This window comes from Tachysurus fulvidraco, chromosome 11 (assembly GCF_022655615.1).
Source record: "Tachysurus fulvidraco isolate hzauxx_2018 chromosome 11, HZAU_PFXX_2.0, whole genome shotgun sequence".
Taxonomy (NCBI): domain Eukaryota; kingdom Metazoa; phylum Chordata; class Actinopteri; order Siluriformes; family Bagridae; genus Tachysurus; species Tachysurus fulvidraco.
This window is the reverse complement of record NC_062528.1, coordinates 6,732,122-6,759,501: the sequence shown is the minus strand read 5'-3', so window position 1 is coordinate 6,759,501 and position 27,380 is coordinate 6,732,122. Positions and strand designations below refer to the sequence as shown.

Sequence of the window (27,380 nt, the reverse complement as noted above, 5' to 3'; positions counted from 1 at the left end):
CATTTAATTTAAATTAATCCAGATAATTGATACCATATTACCATATCAAGGAGGATTAACTTGTATAGATAAGATCAGAAAAAATAAGATAAGATATTAAATGTTATTCATTTCAAAGGAGATTCTTTTTCCAGAGACTGTTTTTGAGTACACAAGAGAAATAAATCTAAATGGAATCTAAATGAAATATCCTATTTATACAAAATAGATAAAATAAAGAAAGATAAAATTGCACGATATGATATTAAACATGATATTGGACACGATATGATTTTCACTTGTCACTACAGAGTTCATACCCACCGAACATTTTCACATTTTGACACGTTACAACCACAAACAAAAAAGTATTTTATTAGGATTTTATGTGATAGCCCAACACAAAGTGGCACATAATTGTGAAGTGGAAGGAAAATGAGAACTGGTGTCCACAAATTTTTTTACAAATAAATATCTGAAAAGTGTGGTGTGCATTTGTATTCAGCCCCACTGAGGCAATACTTTGTAGAACCACCTTTTGCTGCAATTACAGCTGCAAGTCTTTTGGGGTATGTCTCTAAAAGCTTTGCACATCTAGGGAGTGAAATTTTTGCCCATTCTTCATTCATAGCTCAAGCTCGGTCAGATTGGATGGTGAGCGTCTGTGAAGAGCGATTTTCAGGTCTCGCCACAGATTCTCAATTGGATTTAGGTCTAGACTTTGACTGGGCCATTCTAACACGTTAATATGCTTTGATATAAACCACTCCATTGTAGCTCTGGCTGTATGTTTAGGGTCATTGTCTTGCTGAATGGTGAACCTCCACCCCAGTCACAAGTCTTTTGCAGACTCTAACAGGTTTTCATTTAAGATTGCCCTGTATTTGGCTCCATCCATCTTCCCATCAACTCTGACCAACTTCCCTGTCCCTGCTGAAGAAAAGCATCCCCACAACATGATGCTGCCACCACCATGTTTCACGGTGAGGATGGTGTGTTCAGGGTAATGTGCAGTGTTAGGTTTCCGCCACACACAACGTTATAAATTTTGGCCAAAAAGTTCAATTTTGGTCTCATCTGACCAGAGCACCTTCTTCCACATGCTTGCTGTGTCCCCCACATGGCTTGTCGCAAACTGCAAACGGGATTTCTTATGGCTTTCTTTCAACAACGGCTTTCTTCTTGCCACTCTTCCATAAAGACCAGATTTGTGGAGTGCATGACTAATAGTTGTCCTGTGGACAGATTCTCCCACCTGAGCTGTGGATCTCTGCACCTCCTCCAGAGTTACCATGGGCCTTTTGGCTGCTTCTCTGATTAATGCTCTCCTTGCACGGACTGTCAGTTTAGGTGGAGGTGTCGGTAGGCTTGCAATGGATTGTACAGAGCTCCGTGAGATGTTCAAGGCTTAGGATATTAATTTATAACCGAACCCTGCTTTAAACTTCTCCACAACTTTATCCCTGACCTGTCTGGTGTGTTCTTTGGTCTTCATGATGCTGTTTGTTCACTAATGTTCTCTAACACACTTCTGAGGGCTTCACAGAACAGCTGAATTTATACTGAGATTAAATGACACACAGGTGCACTCTATTTACTAATTAGGTAACTTCTGAAGGCAGTTGGTTTCACTGGATTTTAGTTAGGGGTAAAGGGGGCTGAATACAAATGCACACCACAATTTTCTGATATTTATTTGTAAAAAAAAAAAAAAAGGTTTTTTAGTTTTCATTCCAATTCACTATTACAGTATGTGCCACTTTCTTTGGGTCTATTTCATAATATCCCAATAAAATACATTTTTCTTTGTGGTTGTAACGTGTCAAAATGTGAAAAGGTGCAGTGGGTATGAATACTTTTGCAAGGCACTGTATGTATTCTCCCAAATAATGTTTCAAAAAACAGAAGAAAATTCACAAAATCTTAGGAACTCCAATGGAGTTGAAGGATGGGAATTGATTGGGATCAGCTGATATTATAGCAGAGATGAAATTGCTATTCGCTTCACCGTGTTTCAATAAATAACAATTAGAGTAACTAGCTCTTTAATTCTTTTTGGTACTCCTTTGCTTTTTTGTTAGGTGAACGGTTTTTATAAACGATCTGCAGACAAAACAAAACGATAGCCAAAATCAGGTACAAGTCAGGAGAAAAAGAATAGAATAAAAACAGAACGCCTTTATCGTCATTTTTGTGAAATTCGGAGCACTGACACAGACATACTGTATAACAACAGCAAGAATGTAATCAAGTACCTAAAAGATCAAGAGGTAAAAAAAAAAAAAAAATGAAACGACTCCAAATTTACATAAAGTGCAATCGTTTGGAGTATAATGAGGTACTACGAGGTACACAGATCAGGAGGTTACCGATTCTGCTTCCCTGAATAACACCACAATCATCACCCTTGCACCAGAGATATTTACATTGTTTATTATTATATTATTTAAATTTGATTTCCTTGGGCTGTATTTTCTTGATCATAGTTCATGCACAAAAATAAGGCAGAAGGCATAGAATCAGTTCATTGTGTAACTATTTTTATGATCTTCAACACAAGTGACTCACAGCAGAACAAACTGCAAATCAAAACATTATTAACAAGGCATGGTCAGGTGAGCTGCTGTGATATCCAATTATATCCGTTTATCTCTTTTCCTAAGAACCGTGGGCCTTATTAACGTTTAAGATTCCCCTCATTATTTTTCATCCTTATCATGCCTAGATATCCATAATCAGTCAGTGGTTTTGGATATTTTTACGTTTGCTTTCTTGACTGTTATTCCCCTGAGTCAGAGCCACGCGGTGATGTCGAGCAACTAGCGGAGGTAGATGGATGGAGAAATGTGTCCATTTTTTATTACTGAACTCCCACACTAGTGCACCGTGTCAGACTAAAACAACGCAAACACTTCTAATTTAAACATGGCTTGCCTGTAGGTGACTCCTACTAACATTTTAAAATAATAACTCAGAATCCTTACTTATATTTATAGCAATAAAGCAATAGTCATGATATTCATTTGTGAAATAAATCAATAATACAAAACCGGAGACTTGAGTTTTTCTCATTTGTAAATCATGCTTGGTCCCAACCTCTAGTCTGGGAACCCTGAGGTTAAGCCAGTAGTCATGAGGCTAATAAAGAAATCGAAAATTACTCAAGAGAAAAACAAGATGAATGTCAGGGATGGATAACATCATTTGTGAACTTCAGGCATACGCAAAGTTTCCCTGTATGGTTTATAAGCACCGTATAAAGCCAAATTCAATCTATATTCTGTGGTTTATGCTTCCAAATAAAAGACCACTATATTTAGTATGTAGTTTGACTAGTAAAACAAAACAACTAGAAAATTTACACTATGTGTTTTTATCAATGGAGCTGAATGCTCATGAGTCACTGCACACTAATCATGTCTGAACACACTGTAAGCAAACACACGTTGTGTAAACGCATGTAAGACGAGCATAAATAGAGGAGTTAATGCCGGTTTAATTCCCTTTTTTTTTCTCGTAACAACCCCCCAAAGAGCAACACACTGTAGGTGATGTAAACCATAACAACACAATTTTAAAAGGCTTCCAGAGCATCCATCATCCTGCTATTCCTCTAGAGTTTTAAATAGAAAATGGAAGCATTATCTCGCTTTAGAAAAGATTGAAGAAGGTTGTTTTTTTTATTACTTGTATCCCCAGTATTTCTTAAAATAAAAAACTCCTAAGCCACTTGGGGGTTAAAACGGTCTCGATAAAAGCGCCCAGTGTGGATTGCATCGCTGATAAATTTCAAGTGAGACACTGCATGCAGCTATAAATCACTCACCCTGTTTATTCATTTCATTTCACTCATTTAGTCATTGTTTGTTTCCTAATTGGGAGTTTTAGATTCAGTACACAATATAGAACAGATCGTTCCCTTCTCATTACAGGCAGGTGTACAGTGAATAAGGAGGAATAGTGGCACTTAGTTTAATGTAATTGTGGCTCGAGTGCAAATAATGCAGAACTGACAGTTTTCTTGAATCAAATTGCGCTGAGAAACAAATCCAAATTGTGATTTAATATGCGTTGTTGTGCCGTCTTTGCAAAACCCTTTACAAATTGGCTTGGACCCAATAGCAAAATGATGATTTTAATATTTGCGCTGGTATAAAAATTGAGCCCATTAACTTGACTGCATTGCGGATTGCCGTCAGCAGCCGTAGTGTTGGTTTTGATTCATTTTTAGTAGCGGGACTCTTCTTGACGTACGTTATGATTGTTTTATTCAACACTCACGCTTCTACGATATGAATCGATTCAGTACAACCTATCAGTTTGTGATCATTGTTCAAGGATCTTGGTAGGTTTGCTGTTAATTTGTGAATATGTTGAATATGTTTTTACACACCAATGTCTGCATTTATAAAGACTCTAAGAATCATTTAGCTTAAAAAATTGTATCTAGGAATCTTAGTTTAAGAGTGATTCAGGAACAATAGCATAACAACTCTGAGCAAGGAAAATACAACTAATTTTATCTTAGAGAGGAGGCGGGGCTTAACACTGTTACTAAGTATGACACATTCTTTTGAAGACTGTGATTGGTTGGGCAATAATTAAAAAGAAAAAAATCTGGTCTATTATAACCCTTCAGTTTGTCTCTATGTTAAGATATTTGAGACTTTATCGTGTCGGGATTACATTCATGACCGATCTTATTAGAGATGCTCTAATCTGTATGTTACAAATGCATTAAATGTAATGTAATCTAATTGTAAACATCTCCAACACAGAGCAGAAATGTCATAGAGACAAATTATGTGCCACTGTTATTCTGCCACAATGGCATTTTTGTGCTGTGTCAAAGATGTTATCTCTAATATGATCGGTCACAAAAAAAAAATCCCTACACGTTCTAATCATACCTTATTAACTCACTACCATTATTAATATTGTATACAATACATTTCTTCTTCCTCTTCAGCTTTTGGCCATTTTCTTCTCTATTAAATAAACTCTTAAGCTTCTTAAAAAGTCATTCTCCTAACTCCTTAGTCTTTTGTCCTTTTATTTATACTAGGATCTTCTCTTTAATTTCAAGGTGCATTGCATTTCTAAGAATTTTCGTAGAATGTTGTCAGTAGAAGCGACTCTTTGCACTAAGAGGTTTCATGAATACGGGCCCAGTTGCTTGTCTATTTAATAAATGATTTAGAATGGTATGAATTCATTTTAATCACCTTTATAAAATTTTCCATCACTCCAAATCATTAGATTCTAGTTTACGCGATGCTTCTGATCGTTTACCCATACAGTGATTTTATTGCTTGACAGTAGGCGTTACTACTACCGGTTGCCACGGTAATAACATTAATCAGTGGGTAGCACAACTAGCATTCCAAATCTAATTTCAAACTAATATGAAACATCCTGGAGGAAGATTTGAAATTTGCATATAAAACCATCATATGAGATGCAGGAGAAGCGCCGTGTGATCTTCGGACGGTTCACCTGCGCCCTTCCATCCTCACTCTGATTGGAAGTCGCTCTATATTTGCATAACTTTCTCAACTTTGTCACATCCCTGGACACGCCCACATCGAGTCACCAGCAGTTGTTGTCGCTTAAAAAAAAAATTAAAAAAAAAAAAAGAATTAAAATTCGTTTCCAAGCATCCAACAAGTACTATTGTTTTTACTCATTTTGTGTGTCACATTAAGTTTTTATTTCTTTCTCTTTCCCATGTCTTTGTTCCATACTGTTCTTCAGTCAAATTCCTATTAAGCACACAAAATCGTATTAGTAATTAATGGGCTCATTTAGAAATGTAAATAGTGGCTTTGACAGAGTGCCAGTTGGGCTTTTTCTCACCTCACCTGCTGTTTGCAGCTCTGAACAGAGCGTATTGGCTATAGTAATTAATTCAGAACGCATGTGATTTATAGTCTGGTGAATTCTAATTAGAAACTGTCAGGTGAAGAAACACTTTAAGCTTTGTCCCTTTTCAATAAGGTTCAGTCGCAGTGGTAATGCGCCTTCTCCATGCCCAATACATCAGCGAAGTGAAGCGAATCTGTCATGCCGTGATAGTGTTGAACACGAGAGATGCATTAGCCTATCAAAGGCTTAGATAGCATAAAGAGACATTTCCAAAAAGTGGACTGTAATGCTTAATTCACATTACTCTGTAAAGCTGGCTTGAATACTGAAGCAGTGGGCAGCACTGAACAAGCAGCTCTCCTTTCAAAGGAGGTCTTTACATGACCTTTTTCAGGTCTGTGCAATTCTAACAACATTGTGGTGTAGCCACTGACACCTGCTGTTTATATTTTAATAGAAAATCAAGTAATAATAGAGCAGCTTGCTTAGTAGCACATATATACCTGCAAATTCATCTAGTTATCCGGTCAATCAATCATTTAGAACTTGAGAAGATGAGTTCACTTACTCACTCATTTTCTACCGCTTATCCGAACTACCTCGGGTCACGGGGAGCCTGTGCCTATCTCAGGCGTCATTGGGCATCAAGGCAGGATACACCCTGGACGGAGTGCCAACCCATCGCAGGGCACACACACACTCTCATTCACTCACGCAATCACATGCTACGGACAATTTTCCAGAGATGCCAATCAACCTACCATGCATGTTTTTATACCAGGGGAGGAAACCGGAGTACCCGGAGGAAACCCCGAGGCACGGGGAGAACATGCAAACCCCACACACACAAGGCGGAGGCGGGAATATGAGTTCATTTTAACATAAATCCTGAGAATAGGGAAAGCTCTCAATGACTTTGACTGTGCCATAGTTATTGGTGCAGAGAAGACAATGAGGAGAATACAGGTGGAGGTTTGATTTTATTTCTAACAGCAAACAGTCCAAAACACTTGGAAGTCTCAATAACAGGCAACAAGTACAGTATATAAAAGTATACAAAATTAAAAACAGTGAACAAGTAAAGTCATAAACCAGAAGAAGCAAACACTGACTCTAGGGAAACCGAACGTATGTGTCGCACTGTGGCTGAAACTAAAAGGGGTTTATAAAGGTGAGCAGTGTGTGTGAGACAATATGCAGCAGAAGAGCTCGAATTAAACGTCTGCCAATTGCAGGTGTGTTGTCCAGTGGAGGAGTCCAGTGTAATGGGAAACTGAGTGTTTGGGTTTATGTATTTCAGGAACTGATACACTTCAGGGATTTATATGCACAATACACCCTAGAGTTAACACAGCCTGGTGTGAAAAAAACAACAAAATATAAAGATCCTGTTCTGTAGGCAGAAACACCTTATTCAGCTCCTCCCTTCTGGCAGGTGCTGCTGAACTCTGCTTACTAAAACTGCCAGACTCAGGAACAGTTTCTTTCCCCAGACAATCACCCTGATCATCAACTCACCATAATTATATTCACTGCTTCATACAGTATCTATAAGTACTGCATTATCAAGACTGTCAGGCATCACATTATCTGTATATATTACACACACTACTGCTGCTATACATTGTACAAAAGGCATAATATTGCACGATATTGTTATTTGCACTCCCACACTTTATGTACATAACTGATCGTTCATATTCTATATTCATACTCATATCTCATCGTCTCAGTGTCTTGTATAGTATAGTGTTATTTACAGTATGTCTGTACTTTTGAGAGTCACAAACAGCTGGGACCAAATTCCTTGTGTGTATCAACATACTTGGCCCATAAACCTTCTGATACTGATTGTTGGGAGAGGAGGATGGAGAACTGAATAGAATGACCAGACTGGTTGAAGCTGACAGGAAAACTATGGTAACCCAGATTACCACTTTTTGCACTTCTATGGAACAGCTTTTTTTTTCCCCATGGTGATTTTTAGAGTAAACATTAACCGAAGCTCACTGTATTTGCTGGATTTCATGCATTGCATCAGTGTCACACACGTGGCTGATTGGATAACTGCATGAATTATCAGATGTAGATGTATTCCTAATAAAGTGGCCACTGAGTGTATACCTCGTATATTTAAATACAGTATGTCTCACCTTTTTTTTTCCCCATCAGCACCCATCCCATGGATCCCTAGTTTACTGAGGTGGTTGTACTATTTTAAATGCTGCATGTAGATGATTTTAAGTGGCCTGCACGGCCTGATTTCAAGCTGTTAGACAAAGTCATGTACTCGTACAGAAATGTTTGTCAGTTCTTTGGGTGACCTCTAATTCTCAGCAAACAGGCTGTATCTGCCCAAATGTCCCATTTGATCTGCTCCATTTGGATACGGTGCGCTGCTTGCAATTATCTCTGCCTGCTTTCATCCATAAAGTGAGATTATTTGGCCTTGACTGTTGCTAGGAGACCGACTCAGGGATGTACACGTGTGTAGCCTCCAGTTCCGCAGGAGAGACGAGGTGGAGTGGTGCCATCACAGTGAGAGGTGAGACAACAAAGAATTCTTCACAATGAGAACTTTTTTTTTTTTTTTTTTACATCCCAGTGCATGCATTTAAAATGTTTTCCAGGCTTTCAGATTACGTTCTGGAACAAGGTATGTCAAAGTGGGAGAGGTTTATTCATATAAAATAATGGGAAAAGAATAACATGAAGATAGCATAATGAGAAAAAAGGCATGTCAAGCGAAGGGTTAAATGCATAAAGAAATTATATAATTTAAACATGCGCATGGTAATTATGTAAAATTATGCGCTTGAATTTTTATTAATATAAACCTGGGATTTGAATTCCAGGCTATTCACAAACATATTATCATTGGAATGAAATTTTTAGATAAATCGCTGATGAGCGCCTCATACAACCATACAATAATAATAAGCTTTATTTGTGAGTTTGTGTGGGAAAACCCTTTGGATGGCAACGTGGAGGAATTTAGGGAAACAGTCAGTATAAAAGCCTATAAGACATTTTTCTGCCTATAAGATATTTTGATGCTCAACTTTAAGAAAGGAAGATCAGAAGCTTGCGAGGAGGGCTGCACATCCAAAATCCCCCCAAAAAATGTTAGGGTACAGGTGCTGGGCAACAAATAATCAACGAGAAAAACAACAGAAGCCCGCACACTGATAAACTGCTCCAATAAATTTAATGGTGCAATGTTTCGAATACTTTCAATACTTTTTCACCACTAGGGCTCGATGATGAGTTTGACATTAAGCCATTTTTATAGATCTTTAAATGGTTATATTTGTATTGTTGATATGAACTGTACATTTTTTTTATTTTATTTTTGTATTTTTCTGTGTTTATTTAAGATTTTTGTAACATGTGAGTTGATTAATGCTTTATGCATCGTGTGCCTTACTTTGAAAGTGAGTGTAATTAAGGCATACACCTGTTTCCTATTTATAGAGGTGAGGTGATCACATTCTTATATTGTGCCTGACGAAGACCTGATGGTCGAAACGTTGCACCATTAAATTTATTGGAACAGTTTAACAGTGTGCGGGCGTCTTCTGTGGTTATTTTAACTTTAAGAAACAAATTTATTTCAATTCAAGTTTTACCTGTATAGCACTTTTAGCAAACGGACATTCACATGAAACCGCTTAACAGAAATCCGGATATAAAATTTGAAATTGATCCCTAGCGAGAAAGCCAGAAGCAACAATGTCCCTGAGGAGACAAAGACAAAGTCCCTGAGGAGACAACAGGAAGAAACCTTGAAAGGAACCAGCCTCAAAAGGGAACACATCAGACAGTGTGATTATAGATCATTCCACTTCTGTAACTGTATATTACTTCTTCATACTGACGACTCGCATGTTCAAATTTGGCACGTTTTACGCCGGATGCCCTTCCTGACGCCCTCTATTTATTTATCTGGTCCTTGGACTTGCACAGAAATCCCTGTGGCTAACCCCTGTGGCTAGCTTCTATAACTGTATACTACATTGGTTTTAAAAGAAGTTCTTCATCTTTATGCGAAGACCACGTCGTGTAAGGATCCAGTTATACAAACACAGCAGTCAAAAGATGCCTAAAACCCGCGAGCTAATGTTTTGTTGTCCCAATAAGCAACATAGCTGACTCTGAAACTGCAGCTTTATTTTTACAAAAAGGTTTTGTCATTGAGGGTTGTTAATAATTATGTCCTCACAAGTATAGTAAGACAAGCACGTCTGTCTTACAGAGACGTCATCCCTGGTGCGGCTCTCACAGACCCTGCAGCTGCCTGGTCCCCCGCTGAAGCCCGCTGTGACGGACGTGAGCCAGAGCAGCGTCACACTGACGTGGCAACCCAACCAGCACGAAGGAGGCGCTGCTGTCACCTCCTACATTATCGAAGCTTTTAGGTAAACCCGCTAAGAGCTACACTGGTACTTTCACACCAATTCTCACCTCCAGTGTGTATTGTCTGTGTGTGAGTGTAATGAGCTCTGTGACGTCGCGAGTGTGAATCACAAACGTTTTTGTTAGATGCTGTGGAATTTTTTTCACCGTTCTGTTGAAGTGATAAAAGTCTGTTAAGCACAGCACTGACAGTAGTGCCTGGAACTAAACTCCCGCCTATATATTAACGTGCTCCTTGTAATATGCTATCGTTCTGTAGTAACAGCTCATTCACAGGGACTTGCATGGCAGATGCTCCACTTAATTCAAAATGTGTTGCCCTTTACGAAACAAAAGCACAGAACTGATGATAGGAGGAAGCTTTCTGGGAAGTTCTGTAAATTCAAGTCAAAGTAAAGTCAGCTTACAGTACTTAAAGAAGCTTTTAGTGGCATTTCAACCATATATTGCTGAGACGGTACACAGTGAAACGTGACAACCTTTCTCCAGGACCATGGTGCTACATACAGTAGAACAAAGACAGAGCTACATAGAATGACACAGAGCTCGAATTTATGTACTATATGTGTCACAAGATGGAATCTTAGACAGATGCAAAAGCAGGTGTGGCAGCCTGGAGATATATGGGATTGTTATGGATGGCACAAGTTAGACATCATGGAGATAGCTTTGGACTGCAATCGCCACAAAGATTTATTCATTTAAGTCACCATCACTGAACAGTTGGTTAAGTTCAGCATGATAGACTTCCTGTTATAACAAGAATACATTTCTTGGGTACACAATTGCACTTTATGTCCATATACGTAGTACACAGTTATACAAGGGAAATGATTTCTAATCCCACTCTCCGGTGTCACCCTTTTTCTTTTCTTTTTTTTGCTACACAAATAAAATTGAATGAAATTCAAGAAAACAGGAGATTGGCAAACAGGATTAATTAGGCTTGGGAAAATACAAGAAACAGTAGTGTGTGTGTGTGAACGTGTCTCTGCATGCGTATGTGCGCGCAAGTGTGTATGTGTGCGTGCATGCCTGTGTGTGTGTGTGTACGCACGTGTTTGTGTACGTGTGTGCGTGTGTGTACGCATGTGTGTGTGTGAGGATGTGTAGACATGTACGTGCATGAGTGTGTGTAATTGTGTGCATGTGTGTGTGTATGCCTGTGTGCCTGTGTGTGTTTTCTGGTCCAGCGACATCAGTTGGGTTTCATGAACTCAATTGACATAACAATATGTAAGATGTTTGTGTTGTCTCCTCTACTGGAGAGCCTTCAGGACCAAAGGTTTGGTTCTCCCTGGATTCTCAGTAACATGACAAATTGTGGTTTTGTCTTTCTTCAAAAAAGACAGAACAGAAAGAAACAGAGAGCTTGGTGATGGAATTGCTGTTTACATGCTGGGATGTGGTAGCACAGTGCACCAAATGGGGGGTGGGTGTGTGTGATGTCAGCACATATGTTGTTTTCCTCAGTGTATCACACCTGACTTAGCTGAATGAAACTTTCCCGAGCAACTCGTTGGCATGAGGCTGTTCGTCTTTATCTATCTCTGTATGACTAAGTTGTATATAAACAGGTCTAGATATTGTCACTGGATTCATTATTATTTAATTTACCACCAAGATTCAAAGCTCATTATTACATGCAAATCAGCTTTCAGGTACAAAGACAATGCACTAGGGCTAACCCCATCCATCTCACATCATTGTGTTTGCTTTTTCAGTTGCTTTTTCAGAATGGTACGTATTGTGGAAAGGTCTCATTAGGGTGATGGCTTTCGGAGCAGCTCTATTCAAAGGCTGTCATGCTGATGGAGGCTCAGGCTACACCCGAGAGCATTGGCTTTTCTGTTGCAGAATCCTTTTAATACTCTTTTGTTTAACTCAGGTCTAAGCAATATTTTTAAAGGGATATTTGTATCTTTGGCTTTTGATGATGAGTCATTCTCAAAATTACACAATGCAAAGATTATATTCAGGACTTTTTGACCTGAGAGTAACAATAGGAAGTAAAACAGATAAGATGGGAAGTTGATGATGAATGTTCTGGTTGTATTGCTGTAAAAGCCACAGATACTGTATGGTCTGGGGCAACTGTGCATTCATGGTGGGGTGTCAGCGAGGTTGGAAGCAGAGGTCAAGTCATTACTTAGCTTTGCTTTGACACCTTATTAAGGATGTGTTCCGATTTATAGCGTGGCCTCCTCACACTTCAGAGAGTTTGCACATATACCGTCTTTCTATCTGAGTCTCTGTACTGTATGTAGTAGAAAGGCTCTCGTCAAATCTGTCTTTCACACATGTAGAACGTGTGTGTGCATTTCCTTTCAACAACTATTCAGCATAGCTTGTGTTCTGACGTTTTTAATAAACGGGAGCACCAGGATTAACTTTCAGCATAATTTACTAGCTCAGTCTGACATGTTGCTATTTTGATTGGGTGCCAGCAAAAACCTTTTCATGTTTCCCAAGGTTAGAAATGAATGCATTGCCCTGGTGTAGGTGAAGCAGTTCGAAAAGGAGGTTCATTAATAATCTGCAAACTCCACACCAATGAGACATTCACACATATTTTTGTCTAATAATGCGTATGCATAACAACCTTTCGAAAGTCCCAGTTTATTTGCTCCTTATAAGCAGTTGTGTGGATGTCTGAATATGTTACTGTTCCAAAATAACAAATAAGAATAAGAATAACAAAAAAATGCTATGAAAAAAAGGATTTTTGACAAATGCTTGTATTATTTTACAGTATACATGGTGTGACAGCATCTTTTGTAACTGCTGCTCATGCTGCATCACGTGCTGCATCACTGTGTAACATACAGTACACAGAGGAAAGTGCCATCAACCCATTTCTGCATACATGAGCTAACAGACGTCTGTGTTTCAACATTGGTAATGCGGTCTGGGATGAATCAATAGTAATACACTAGCCAATAAAGGGTGTGATAATAGAGACTCAGGAAATTAAGATATGGGGGGGAATCTTTTCCACAGGATTTTCACAAGATCTCATTAGAAGTGTACGTTTACCTTTGTGTGAAATTGTTTTTGCTGTTGGAGTAGATTATCTGGCTAAACCTAAAGGTCATAGGCCTTCAAGATTGCCATGTAATGATTTGTTAAAAAATAAAAGGAATTTCTTTTTGCAAAGAAATTCATTTTTAACCCATTAAACAATATGTTTTTGCCTGCAGTGTGATGGTGGATAATTTGTATCGTGCATAATGATAGCTTTTTCCCCTCAGGCTATCAGACTAATTAGCAGGCATAACTAATACACCCTACAGCATACTGTACTTCCACAATATAGTATGCCACACATTGCACGTTAACTTCAACAGGACTATACATACACACTGCATTTAATACAATAATCTATCTGTTACCACTGGATACCATCCGATACACATCCATGACATTTCTGTATCCGTACAATCTGTTGCACCTTAACATAGTTTATATATAATATATATTTATATATTAGTACATATTGCATACAGTATAATGTACACTGTAAATATGTCTATTAGTACACAGTGTGTACTGACTATGTATGAGCATACTGCACATTTTCACCTGTTAATTTCACTGTATGTAAATTGTTTCTGCAATTTCTGCAGCTCGCTCCCAAGAATTTCACCCACCAAGGCACATGTGCTGTGGTGATGTGACAATAAGTGACTTGACTTGACTTGACCCATGGGAATTCATTTTCCCTAATTTGCTGGGATTTTCACATTTATTGTGTTTTGGAATTTAACTCTTGAATATACAGTCTTTCATAGACTGTTTTAATTGTTAGCATCTTCTTCTTCTTCTTCTTCTTCTTCTTCTTCTTCTTCTTCTTCTTCTTCTTCTTTCGGCTTTACCCTTCAGGGGCCGCCACAGCGAATCATCTCTCTCCACCTATCCCTATCTTCTGCATCCTCAACACTTGCTCCCACTAGCTTCATATCCTCATTAATTACACCCATATACCTCTTCTTTGGCCTTCCTCTTTGCCTCCTGCTTGCAGCTCCATGTCCAACATTCTCCTACCAATATACTCACTCTCCCTCCTCTGAATCTGTCCAAACCATCTTAATCTGGCCTCCCTAACTTTGTTCCCCCAAACGTCCAACATGAGCTGTCCATCTGATGTACTCGTTCCTAATCCTGTCCGATCTTGTCACTCCCAAAGAGAACCTCAACATCTTCAGCTCGGCTACCTCTAGCTCTGACTCCTGTCTCGTCCTCAGTGACACTGTCTCTAAACCATACAGCATGGCCGGTCTCACCACTGTCCTGTACACCTTCCCCTTGATTCTCGCTGATATTTTCCCATCACACAGAACTCCTGACACCCTTCTCCACAAATTCCAACTTGCCTGCACTCACTTCTCTACCTCTTTCCCACTCTCTCCATTACTCTGGACTGTAGATTGACTCTTGGATTTTGTAGTGACCATGCCAGGAGAATTGTGAACTCTGTATAATTCAGGTATTTGTGTCCTGTTTTGTTGTGTCCATGTTTAGCATTGAATTTCTTTTACATGTCACATTCCACAGTGGTGTGAATAAAACTCATGAAAATAGTCACTCAGGGATTTAAGAATGTATTCTTTTTTATACATTTTTCTGTTCATACCTAGCCTATTACAGGCGATATATTATTACATATTATATAGTTACAGAAAACAAAAAGGTTATTTTTTGTTTTGTTTTGTTTTTTCACACAAATGTGTATATTATATGATGATATTAAACCTATTTGTGTTCTGAGTTTCTCCAACTGCTTGTTCATAAGCATTTAAAATTTGAAGAGGTTTTCTTAAACCGCTATAATTCTGTTTTTAAGGTTACACCAACAGAAGTAAAGACAAACATCACGCACTGAAAGCTAACAGCGTCCTGACTCATTTTCTAACAGACTTGCGGCGATAAAATAATTCATTTGCTTGTACTGATTGAAAATGTTCATTTGTGTCTGCCAGAGCGCCCAAACTTAATTCGAACCCAACCCTGTTGTCCACTCTGTGCTGCATACCAAAGAATAAAAAAAACGCTCTGATATCATGACATTCGTTAAGGTCATGAAACTCCTGAGAGTTTTTTTGGCATGTGGGAATAAATGTGCTTAACCATATCAACTGAAAAGCAACACCATGTATTTGAGTTACTCTTTTATGCAATTATACATCTCAAATGTTTAACATGTTGATCAGATTTTTTTGAAACCCTGTTCTTGTTTTTTTTAGTCAGTCAGTGGGAAACACATGGCAGACCGTAGCAGATCAAGTGAAGCAGGAGAAACACACAGTGTCTGGTCTCTTCCCCAACACTGTGTACCTTTTCATTGTTCGTGCAGTGAACTCGTACGGCCTGAGCGACCCCAGCCCCATCTCAGAGCCTGTCAGAACGCAAGGTGAGTCTGATCACCAAATGTGAGATTTACTGAATTCTTTTGTCTCACTGAGTTATGATTGACATCTATGTGTATATACAGAAGAGTCCAAAGCCTTGTTTACACCTTGCATGGACATGTAAGCACACAAGAAACCTTTATCATCTATTATTTCAAACAGAATGAGATCCGTTAGCCAGACCATCTCCGTCAGCAGTGCAATGTGATTGTGGGTCTCAAGCCTTATTTTCATTTGAACAATTATAGGAAATAAACACTTTGCTAACAGACAGATTGCCCAGATGTCCTTTTCTCTGTAAACTTTGTGTACGCTTAGGTTTACCCACATTTACTATGATTACTGATACAAACTACATTACATATTATGTATACATATACATTACATATTATATTACATAATAATATATTACATATATTACTGTACACTACAGTTACATCTCGCATTCTTATTCATATAAATCAAAACCCTTTGTTGCATACATATTATAAATGGAATTCAATTTTGGACCTCATACAATGGAAAACTTTGTTTGTGAGTCAGCTTGTGAAAATCCTTTGGATGTTATTATGGAGGAATTCAGGAAAACAGTCGATAAAGAAGAAGATTAGAGAAGAAGATTTTTATTATCGCTACATATACATTACAGCACAGTGGAATTCTTTTCTGCACATACCCCAACTGAGGAGGTTGGGGTCAGTGTGCAGGGGCAGGGGCAGCTATGATACAGCACCCCTGGAGCAGGGAGGGTTGAGGGCCTTGCTCAAGGGCCCAGCAGTGGCAGCTTGACTGTGCTGGGCCTTGAACCCCGATCCTCCGATCAACAACCCAGAGCCTTAACCAGTTGCGCCACCACTGCCCCATTTTAAAAAGATAAAAATGTGGATTTGCATATGAGACCTTTTGATGCTCAACTAAAAAAATCAATGCTATTCAGTTCTAAGTAATGGACACTGACACAAAACAGCATTACAGAAATCCAGCTAACAGAAATAAACCTTAAAAGGAAACACATGGAACACATCCTCTTATGGGTGACAGCAGACAGTGCGATTATAGATCATTCCACTTCAGTAACTCTATACTACATGTATTATTTCTACGAATTGATTTTAAATCAACTTTTTCATCTTGCCTAGGTAATCATCCGGCAAAGGAAGTCGTGTAAGGAGCCAATTTAGTAAATGCAGCAATATAATAGATGTATTGCTAGCTCAAGTGTGATTTTCTCACACAGTGAACAACAGGCTTCGATCAAGCTGTCGGATTGTTGCGCCACATACAATAGCAAGACCTAAGCCTAATTACAGTGTTAAGCCTAATTAATAGAGTTTGTAATCAGATACCCAGCAAAATGGCCAACATGCTCCAGCACTGGGTTGAAATCTTTCACTGCCATTTACATACAAATGAGAAACAACTGGAATAGAGAAGCCAATTAAGTTGTTTTTGCTGTAGACTGAAGACATCTGAGTTTGAGATCAAAAGATCGTCTTGCTATTTATATGTGCATGTGTTAAACAAAATAGAACCTTGTGCGTTTCGTATCGGACTACCCAATTTGATATGGCAGATGTTATCCAGCTGTGTAGTTGTTAGATTGATTTAAACAGTATACAGGGCTCTCAAGTTTTGAAGACAGGCAAGCGTGACATCTCCAACCCCCCAGCAACACCGCCACCCCCAACCACTCCAATTAAAAAAAAAAACAATAATGGGAGAGTAGTTGTGTTTGGTAAGGATCACTGACCAAAATTTAACCAAATACAAAGTATTTGTTTAATTTCAATTTATTAATTTGTGTGTGTGTGTGTGTGTGTGTGAGAGAGAGAGAGAGAGAGAGAGAGAGAGAGAGAGAGAGAGAGAGAGAGAGATATTATGACTGGTGTTGTTTATTGTGTTTGTTGCCTTTGTGGACTCCATTATCATTTGTAATGTTGCTCCCATTTAAAACACTTCGGCTCAAGCCCAGCCATTTTTAGGATCATGATTGTTTCGTTTAACCGGCCATCGAAAATACCCTCACGAATGAATGTTTTTTTTTTGTTTTTTTTTATTGGATGTTGCATTAAATCTTACTCAGATAGTGCTATTTTCTGATTGGCTATTCTGTAGCCTCTTTTTTGATTGGCTGATAAGTGTCAGGCTCGACTATGCGGTGCGTGCGGACTGATACATTTTGGGCGCTGTGGCTGATTAAATATATGATAAATAGTCAAAAAGTTTTTCTGCGTGAGAAATACGATGTGTGGCGGGAGAGCGGGAGAAAAGACCCAAATGCGTGACTGTCACTCTAAATGCGTGACACTTGACAGCCCTGAGTATATATATACCTGAATTTACACTTTTGTTTTAAGCCTTCAGTTAAACCTGCTTTTAAAAGGATCGTTCTTCATAAAGATGTCTATGGGAGAAAAGCAAACAAAATTTTGCAGCTGAGAAAAAAAAAGGAAAAGTCAATCAGGGACTTTGCAAAAATATTGGTCATAGCCATTCCAACACTGTGGAATATTCTGAAATAAACTAATAACCAGATGTCAGCCAAAGAAACGCTGAGAAACGTCTTATTTCACTGTGTACTGCAACTGCGATATACTGTATGGTTGAAATGACAATAAAAGCTTCTTGACTTGAAAACAACAGCAGCTGATGACTGAAACATTTTGGGAGCGGTGAAGAAAAACATCAGAATAACAGTGTGTGACAACAGCAAGAACCCCCAAAGGGCAGGGGTGACGGTATCACAATCCACCATTCGCAAGAAAAAGAAATAGAGAGCTGAAATATAAAGGCCATACCACAAGATACAAACCTGTCATCAGCAGTAAGAATCAGAAGACCAGATTAGAATTCACAAAGAAATACAGAGATGATTCACAGAAGTTCCGTTACCAAGATTAACCTCTACCAAAGTGATAACCAGCTCATTTTTCATGAGGTGGGTGGGGTGTCATGGCGGTGGGCTTGCATGGCTGCTTCTGGAACAGGATCACTAATGTTTATTGATGATGTAAGACATTTTGGCAGCAGAAGAATGAATTCAGAAGTTTATAGGAGCATTCTGTCTGCCAATTTTCAGAGAAATGCATCCAATCTAATCAGGAGGAACTTCATCATGCTGCAAGACAGTGATCCAAAACGCACTGCCAACACAACAAAGGACTTCATTCTACTTTTTCAGGGGAAAACATAAAACGTTTTAAACTGGCCAAGTCCTTACCTTAAAGAAAGACTTTAACTAAGCTCCTGAAGAGAAGATTAAATGAAAAGAACAAAACAAACACATGAAAGCTGCTGTAGTACAAACCTAAAAAAACATCATAAACCAAGTATCAAAGAGTTTGATCATTTCAGTGACTTACAGACTTGATGCAGTTTCTACAGGCAGGAGATACGCAACAAATCATTAAGTGTTTTTTTACATAATACATTTGAGGTATGAGGTAACGAAAGCTGAAATTCTGATCTGTCGTCTCATATCCATCTTCTGATCTCAAAGCAAATGTCTTTGGTGTACAGCACAAAGTATTGAATTGGACTTGCTGTTCTGATGGATGGATAGATGGATGGATGGATGGATGGATGGATGGATGGATGGATGAGTCAGCTGTGTATTTTTGTCCATGGAATTATATTATTATATATATATATATATTTATTATATTATATTATATTATATTATATTATATTATATTATATTATATTATATTTTGCAAGCAAGTATAACTGTAATTCATTCATTCATTTTCTACCGCTTATCCCAACTTCTCGGGTCACGGGGTATAACGTAATGTTAAGGAAACCTGTATGGCTTTAAAACTATGCAGTTGAGAAATTTATCACACAATGTTACTCTGGACTAGATTAATATATAACAACCAAGCTGTGAATCTGAAGTTATTGACCTCTGAGCTGGTTTTGTCAAATAATCCTAGTATCTCTGCCCTCTGGCATAGGATGGTGAAGGGAAAAATAACGGTTAGCTAAGATTATAAATGAAATAAAATTATTCACTGTATTACACAAGCCATCAGAGGTTTAGACAATGTAGTTTAAATAATTTTCAAGCCAACTAGCTGCAGATCTGTTGAGACAGGGATGATGGAAGAACGTGGTGCATTACTGTATGTCCAAGTTGTAGAGAATGTGTTGGCTTTCTGAGGAGCCTACTGAGGAGCAGAAAATAATTTTGGGTGTAGCAAATTAAGACTTGATTAAGACAGTCATCAGTAAATGAAGTCTTATTGCTGTTACTGCGTCATTAAAAAAAAATCATGTTTTTATTTTGTGTGTCTGTGTGTGTGTGTTTCAGATGGCAGGCCTAGCAGTTCACCAATCGATCCCAGGCGCATACAGGCGGATTTAGCAGAGGTCATGGTGTATCTGCATCCTCCAGAGATCCTGACTCCCACCAGCATACAGATCACATGGACTGTAAGAAAAGGCTTTATTATATTTGTGGATAGCAAATTCATTTTCAGCTTTAGCAACACATTAACTACTAGCGTGTTGTGTTATTTCAGGTCGAGCGTCAGCCGTTCTACCTTCAGGGTTACAGGCTGCTGTACAGGCCGTCAGGCAGCGCCTGGCTGCTTCAGGACATAAAGGCAGGGTCCAAACACACAGCAGTGTTATCAGAGCTGCGCAGAGGCACAGAGTACGAGCTCAAAATGAGACCCTACTTCAAAGAGTTCCAGGGCTCTGACAGTGAGCTAGTAGTGTTTTGCACCCCAAAGGAAGGTATGTTTTTTATATTAACTAATTCCTTTTCTGGTTTTATTCAGAGTCTACAAAATACCCTCCAGCTAGGAACAATGTTCCCTTCACCTACAATATACCAGTTCCTTTATTGCCCATGCTGCCAACTCCAGTTATCTGACCCCAACCTCATTTCAGGATGCAGGAATGGAGCTGTAGGGTTTTCTATGCCAGGAGTTATGAAAATAAGTTGTGAACATTTTGCACTGATCACCTCAGGACGGGTTTCTTAACGAACCGTTCGGGGGGAAAATGAGAATGGAACAAAAGTTAAAAGGAATGTTGAAGCTTGAACTTCTTGAGCTTGGCTCAATGTCTCGATTGAAGTTGTTTAGTAAAACCATGTTTATATTGTAAGCTGACTTTATTAAAGTGTTGCAAACGATTGGGATTTGCAAATATATACCGTATTTTCCGCACTATAAGGCGCACCTAAGAGCCTTAAATTTTCTCAAAAATCGGCCATGCGCTTAATAATCCGGTGCCAATCAGAGAACATTACGTAATACGTACAGTACGTACGCTTACCTCCACCACGCCTCCGGTCGGTATAGTACCAGTTTGTTGCAAAACAAAATTTGTTTGCCTAAGGACCCCCCAAAATGGCACCAGTGAAGAGACATGCTTACGAGGCACAACCGCTCCAACCGCTGGACATATGTGTAAACAGGGCATTCAAAATTAACACACCTTAACTAAGACTTGGAGGCAGCGCCGGGCGAGTTACACCACCATATATGGATGGATTGTGGATGCCTGGGCTAAGGTAACTGTTGTTCGAGCTTTCGCAAAAGCCGGCATCATTGCTGAACAGCCACCTGGCAACGAGACTGACTCCGACAATGATGAGAGGGAACCCGGCATGTTTGATGGCGAAATTGCTCAGCTGTTCAATTCAGACACAGAAGATGAGGACTTTGATGGATTTGTGGGAGAAGATTGATTAAAAAATAATGTGTGTGTGTATGTTGTTAAACAGTAGAATAAAGTTCAACTAAACTCAGAACTAAACTATGTTTTAGCATGCGCCTTATAATACGGTGTGCCTTATGTATGGGTCAAGTACAGAAATAGACCCCGTAATCAAGACTGTGCCTTATAATCCGGTGCGCCTTATGGTGCGGAAAATACGGTAACCAAAGCGTTTCCTGTCCCTTTTAAAAACCTAGTCTTCTGTACATCCAGTAGGTTTTGTTTCATAAACACTGCTGACGAATTAAGATATATTGAGAATATTAGCGTGAAATATACAATAGAATTTAACAAGCAGAAGTGGACCAATTGGATATCCATTGCTTTGTAAAGAACAGAACATAATGACTTGGATTTAATCAGAGTTAAACTTTTTTTTTCTGCTTTTAAAGTGCTAAGTGCCCCCCCTCAAGCTGTCACTGTGGTCCAGTTGGATAACAGCTCCACAGTGCGAGTGTCCTGGGAGCCACCTATCAGTGATGTCCAGGATGAGCCCATTTTGGAGTACAGGGTACAGAATAACAACAGTGCACCATTTTTGGAAAAGTTTGCATTACATTGACCATGATACTGAGTGCCACTCTGGTGTCCTGTACAGGTGTTGTGTGTAGGGAATGTGTCTGGACTTCAGATGCAGATAAACCAAAGTGTGAGCGGGGAAGTCCTCCACGTGCTGGTAAATGAGCTGGTGCCCGAGATGCTGTACAACGTGCAGGTGGTTGCAGTGACCAGCGCAGGAGCTGGAGAACCCAGTGCGCCAGTATTTATTCTCATCAGTGAGTGCCTTCCCCTGACAGCTGACAGCTGCCTCTGGAGCTCAGGGTGACATTTATTGGACGATACAGATTGAACGAGAGAAACGTCCTATCCAATTGCACATCATGTTCATAGAGCTGCACAGCAGATGAACTTTGACAGAATGGGATATGTGTTATTAATGCTTTTTTCACTAGAAGTGCAAGTCAAATTAACATAGATCAGTATTTTATGAGACAAAATATTTCAGAACATGTTTCAAATGATCTGTTTTCAGTTCTAGGTTTCATTTACTGAAGCAAAATTTTGAGCCTCTGCCTAAATGTTTTAAGACAGGAGTTGTGAGACTTCATCTTCACTATCAACTCAACTCCAATGTTATTCGCATTAAGTATCTTTTTTTTACTTAGATTTGGTGTCATGAACACCAGCTGTCGGTAGTAGGATGTAGCAAATGCAACCTCTTGGCAAAACGCATCAGAAAAAATTCGTACAACTCACAAAAATTGGAAAACCACTCAAAATATAAGGAACAGGGATCAGTAAAGAACTAGCGAATAATCCAATTCATGTTAGTCCAATCGCATGGTCAGAAACAGGCACAGGCTAATCAGGATATAGAGAAGTTCCTAACAGGATAGGCTCAATCATGGTAGAAATAGGGAATATATTTAGTCTAGAAACTGAATCAATGGTGATTTTAAACAGCTAGAAACCAAACATACATCATTTGGATGAACACAATTAGGATGACGGTGACTGCGAGAGTCGGAGTGCAAGTAATCCTGAGTGTGAGTGTCCGTGTCTGCCATGTTCGTAGGCCACAGTGAAATGTAGCATTAAGTAATATAGTATTAGGTAATTACAATTTTTAGCACGCTCTTTATGATATTAATGAATTAGTGTTTTAATCACAGTCCTTTAAATCCACTCCAGTGCCACCCACAACCCATAACAGTTTACTTGCAAACGCTTATTTAACAAGTGTATCATCTATTACAAAGACCTGACATACAAATACATTCAAATAGAAAGAGGAAATCTGCTTTCAAGAATACACGAATAGCCTCCAAGGAAAATATTCCACGTTCATCATCAGCATCAGGAAATCCCCAGTAGCCAGTGGATCAGAAACATCAAACAGATGAATTTGCTTAGAAGCATTAAACCAACTAAGGAAATCACCATGAGTTAGTGCTAACAGTGTGAATCGGCTATTACTGATTATTTCAATTCTTGTGATTTTTTCCTCACAAGATGACCCCTACTGTTGGGCAGCAAAGTCTGATTGAAGTGTCAGTTCCACTGTCAGTTGCTAATTATGTTGGCGGTTAATCAGTCACACAAGGCCATCTGTCCGTCTAATGTGACTTAGCTGGACTTCTCCACACACCAAAGAGAGAAAAGAAATCCTACTCGGATCATATTCCTTTTTGGCATTTCAAGACCAATGAAACTATTATGATAATACTTGCAGAGATTAAATATATTAAATTGACTTATACTAAAGTGCAGACTGTCAGCCATAGAATACTATGAAGCGGATTGTGGAATGGAAATCAATTACTTGACCTGAACCTTATTTTTAACGTGCGGTTTTCTGAATACAAGACAAGCCACAGCATCGCAGGATTTGCTTTTAAATTAAAGCTGACATTCTGCACTTTAGCATAATGCGTGTTAAATTACGTAGAAACTGTGCTGCAATTTAGATTTTCTTTTTGTAGCCGTCACAAAACCGACGAATTCGTCTCCTGTGCTGTATCGCTAATTTCACACAGCTATTTTGATGTCAGTTCTGTTATCTTTCCAGAATCCCATATATCTGACAAATCTAACATTACATTCATTCATACCTTCCACTCGATTACACTGAACAGCCAATATGTCATCCTCTCTCTCTCTCTCTCTCTCTCTCTCTCTCTCTCTCTCTCTCTCTCTCTCTCTCTCTCTCTCGCTCTCTCTCGCTCTCTCTCACTCTCTCTCGCTGAAGCCCCCGTGGGTGAGCCCTCATTGCCTGTGCTGAATGATGACAGCAGCAGTCTTTCGGAGCACATCTCGGTACTGTTCAGACAGCCAGCTTTTATTGCTACTCTGGGTTCAGCCTGCTGGATGGTGCTGATGGGCTTCAGTGCCTGGATCTACTGCAGACACAAGAGAAAGAAAGAGCTTGGCCATTATGCCACTTCTTTTGCCTACACACCTGCTGGTATCCTGAAATGAATTATACCACATTGCTTTTATCTTTCTGCCAGCAATCGATTCCAGTGTTTTAATGTTTAAGCACGAGTCTCAAGTTAATCCAATTTCAGTGGTCAGAACCTCTAATCCGTTCTGTTTGGCATTGTTTTTGCTCAAAAAATATCTCATTTAAGTGTGTGCTGTGAAATGAGAGACTAAACAAATCCCGCTGAGAGCTTAACGAATTGTAATTAGGTACTGTTCTCTTCATTTCTGGCAGTAATATAATGCTTTAACCTGTTTTCTTGCTTTACTTACTCATATTCTCAGTAGAGTTACAGATTAATGGTATTAACCTTCCGTTTTTGTCCCAGTCGGCCTCTCCAACGGTGACAGGGCAGGACTTAGCAACGGAAGGTACGCAAAGTCCATCTGCTTCTATTTTTCCTACATGCCTTTGAAAGTATGCTGTCGAAACATACAGTACATAATGACTTTTCTCTGTAGGCCATGCTTGCTCGGATCCAACATGGTTAACTATCCCTGGCTGGCGGAGTCTTGGCCGAACAACAACTTTAACCAGAGCAATAAAGATTCCATGAATTGCTGCACTGGCAAACACGACTCCACTGACAGATACTGCAACAGTAAGAGACTTCTCATATCATAACAGTGACCATGACAGTATTTTTTTACATTTCCCTGTAATTCTTTATAATTCAAGGACGATGGTTGGTTGTGCTGATGGCTTTGATAGCTGTGCTACCCAACTAACTAGCTCAGCAACTAATTTAACAGTAATTTAAAGTAATACAAAGCAGATTTAAATGTTTCAATTCATTCTGAATATATTTATCATACTTGATTATTAAAGGCAGGTCTCTGATTTTTGAAAGCCAATGTCAACATTTGAAATCACCAAAACAAACACGCCCCTAACCCAAATGGGTCCCACCCCTGTATTTATAGCTCCGCCCACATATACATACGTAACCCAGGCAAATAATGGAAAGAAATGTGTCTTTATCATAGCTGAAGGGAAGAACAATACGATTGCAGATAAACAAACAAGCAAAAATGACACACAAGCATAATCATGCAAAGGACGGCATATATTAGTTCTGTGTAACAAAGCAAAACCAACGTTACTCACCTATCGAGAAGGAAAAAGTGCCTCGGCATCTTAAGTAAAGTTGAATTCCCGAGTGAATAACTCCTGAGCTAAACGCTGTTACTACACAAAACGCAGTTGTAGCTGCCTCTCTACATTACTACGATAGAAAAGAGGTGTTATTTGTGTAGTAACAGCATTTAGCTCAGGAGTTATTGACTCGGGAAACTCCAATCTGTGAATATGCGGCCAACTTCCTGCCCTTCAGTTCTCTCCAGCGCTGGAAAGCTGATCCTATATTAACACGTCCTACTTCTTGCCTTATCGTAAGTCTTTCTTCGCTTTCTTTCTTTGTTTTTATCCTCCATGTCAATGTTAAAACAGCTTTCTGCTAATGTCACACATGCGCACTGAACACTCTCTCCGCCCATATTGACAAGCCCCGCCCCTTTCTGCTTATTGGCTACATGTTTGTTTTGATTTTTGTTTTGATTTTTGTTTTTAATTATTCGGCTCGAAGTTTTTTGAAGCATTTCTCAAAAATCGGAGACCCTGCCTCTAAGTCAGTGATACTGTCTGTATATGTATTGGTATTTGTTTAGCTATTTTTTGTTATTTTTGGAGCAGTGGGGATTTAAACTGTTAAGGTGCTGGGTTGTTGATCTGAAGTTTGGGCTTCAAGCCCCAGCACGACTACGCTGCCACTGCTCAGCCCCTGAGCAAGGCCCTTAACCACGCCACACCATGTGCACCGTATCATAGCTGACCCTGTGCTCCGACACTAATATGTGGAGATGAATTTCACTTTGCTGTAATGTATATGTAACAAAAATAAAGGTTTATTTTTGTGGTGATTAGTGTTACAAACATCCTTATATCTATCTTTGTTTGGATTTAGGTCTTAAATGTTCTTTATTTAATTAAATAAATTCCATTATTCTTGTAAATATGTCCTCAGAAACATGCAAAATATGCTGGGAAAAGTGCCACAAAGGTGGGAATGCAAGTCGTCAGCACAGTCTGTGAATTCTGGCTCAGACAGTTTCTTAACCTCAGTTGAATTCATAATTGGCCTCAACTAGAGAGTTGTTTAGTGTTGTTTTGTTTTGTTTCACATGGAATCGTTTCCCAAAATCCCATGACATTTATCAAACAGTTAAGGATGAACAAATAAACACTGCATTTTCATGTTACTGAACATTGGTTTCTTTGTCCCACAAGCCTTATATCTGTTCACAAAAAATAGCTTTTTTTTTAGTTACATCTATCTATCTATCTATCTATCTATCTATCTATCTATCTATCTATCTATCTATCTATCTATCTATCTATCTATCTATCTGTCTGTCTGTCTGTCTGTCTGTCTGTCTGTCTGTCTGTCTGTCTGTCTGTCTGTCTATTCAGTTACATCCCTATATACAGCTTTAACAGGTTTTATGTGAGTAAAGCCTTACATCAGGTAAAAATCTGAAATAGAAACTAAACTAAAATATAGAAGGTATGGACAAGTATTCTGGCAGTTGTGAAGAAATGCCATATTTCTAACTAAGGAGAATGTGTCCCTCTGCTTTGCCCTCCATTTTTTCCCTCCACATCCAAAATGGTTTTCTCTTGTTCCTTTATTCTCCAGCTGCAGGGACAAGCATCGTGGGGCCAAACCAAATATACAGCCCAACATCCAACGAAGGTGCCATCTACAGCACTATAGACAGAGCTAGCGAGTCACAGCATGACCTGAGTAGTGTTTACTCACATGACCTCTACACAAGCTCACCAGTCCTGTCCAAACCTGACCTGGACCAGTGGAGCTTACAGTCTGACCTCAGCTCAGCTGAATATGCCCAGCTCCAGTACCCAAGGACAGGCGACGGTACTGTGGATGCATTTCACCTTCTGTCTTAAAACTCATGTACTATTGACTACATCACATTGTA

General features: G+C 39.1%; 1 protein-coding gene across 2 annotated transcripts in view; it reads left to right on the top strand.

Moving 5' to 3' along the window:
• Positions 1-27,380, top strand: part of LOC113660485 (roundabout homolog 2-like) — an 88,063-nt gene that overhangs the window by 54,946 nt on the left and 5,737 nt on the right. The window contains exons 10-20 of one of the 2 annotated variants that reach the window (XM_027174032.2): positions 8,308-8,389; positions 10,100-10,262; positions 15,504-15,670; positions 19,981-20,102; positions 20,192-20,408; positions 21,791-21,909; positions 21,997-22,174; positions 24,148-24,363; positions 24,710-24,752; positions 24,843-24,982; positions 27,077-27,316. In XM_027174032.2, the coding sequence (XP_027029833.2) occupies positions 8,308-8,389; positions 10,100-10,262; positions 15,504-15,670; positions 19,981-20,102; positions 20,192-20,408; positions 21,791-21,909; positions 21,997-22,174; positions 24,148-24,363; positions 24,710-24,752; positions 24,843-24,982; positions 27,077-27,316 (1,687 nt within the window). The remainder of the gene's footprint in view (positions 1-8,307; positions 8,390-10,099; positions 10,263-15,503; positions 15,671-19,980; positions 20,103-20,191; positions 20,409-21,790; positions 21,910-21,996; positions 22,175-24,147; positions 24,364-24,709; positions 24,753-24,842; positions 24,983-27,076; positions 27,317-27,380) is intronic. The other variant, XM_047820789.1, reaches the window with a different exon arrangement.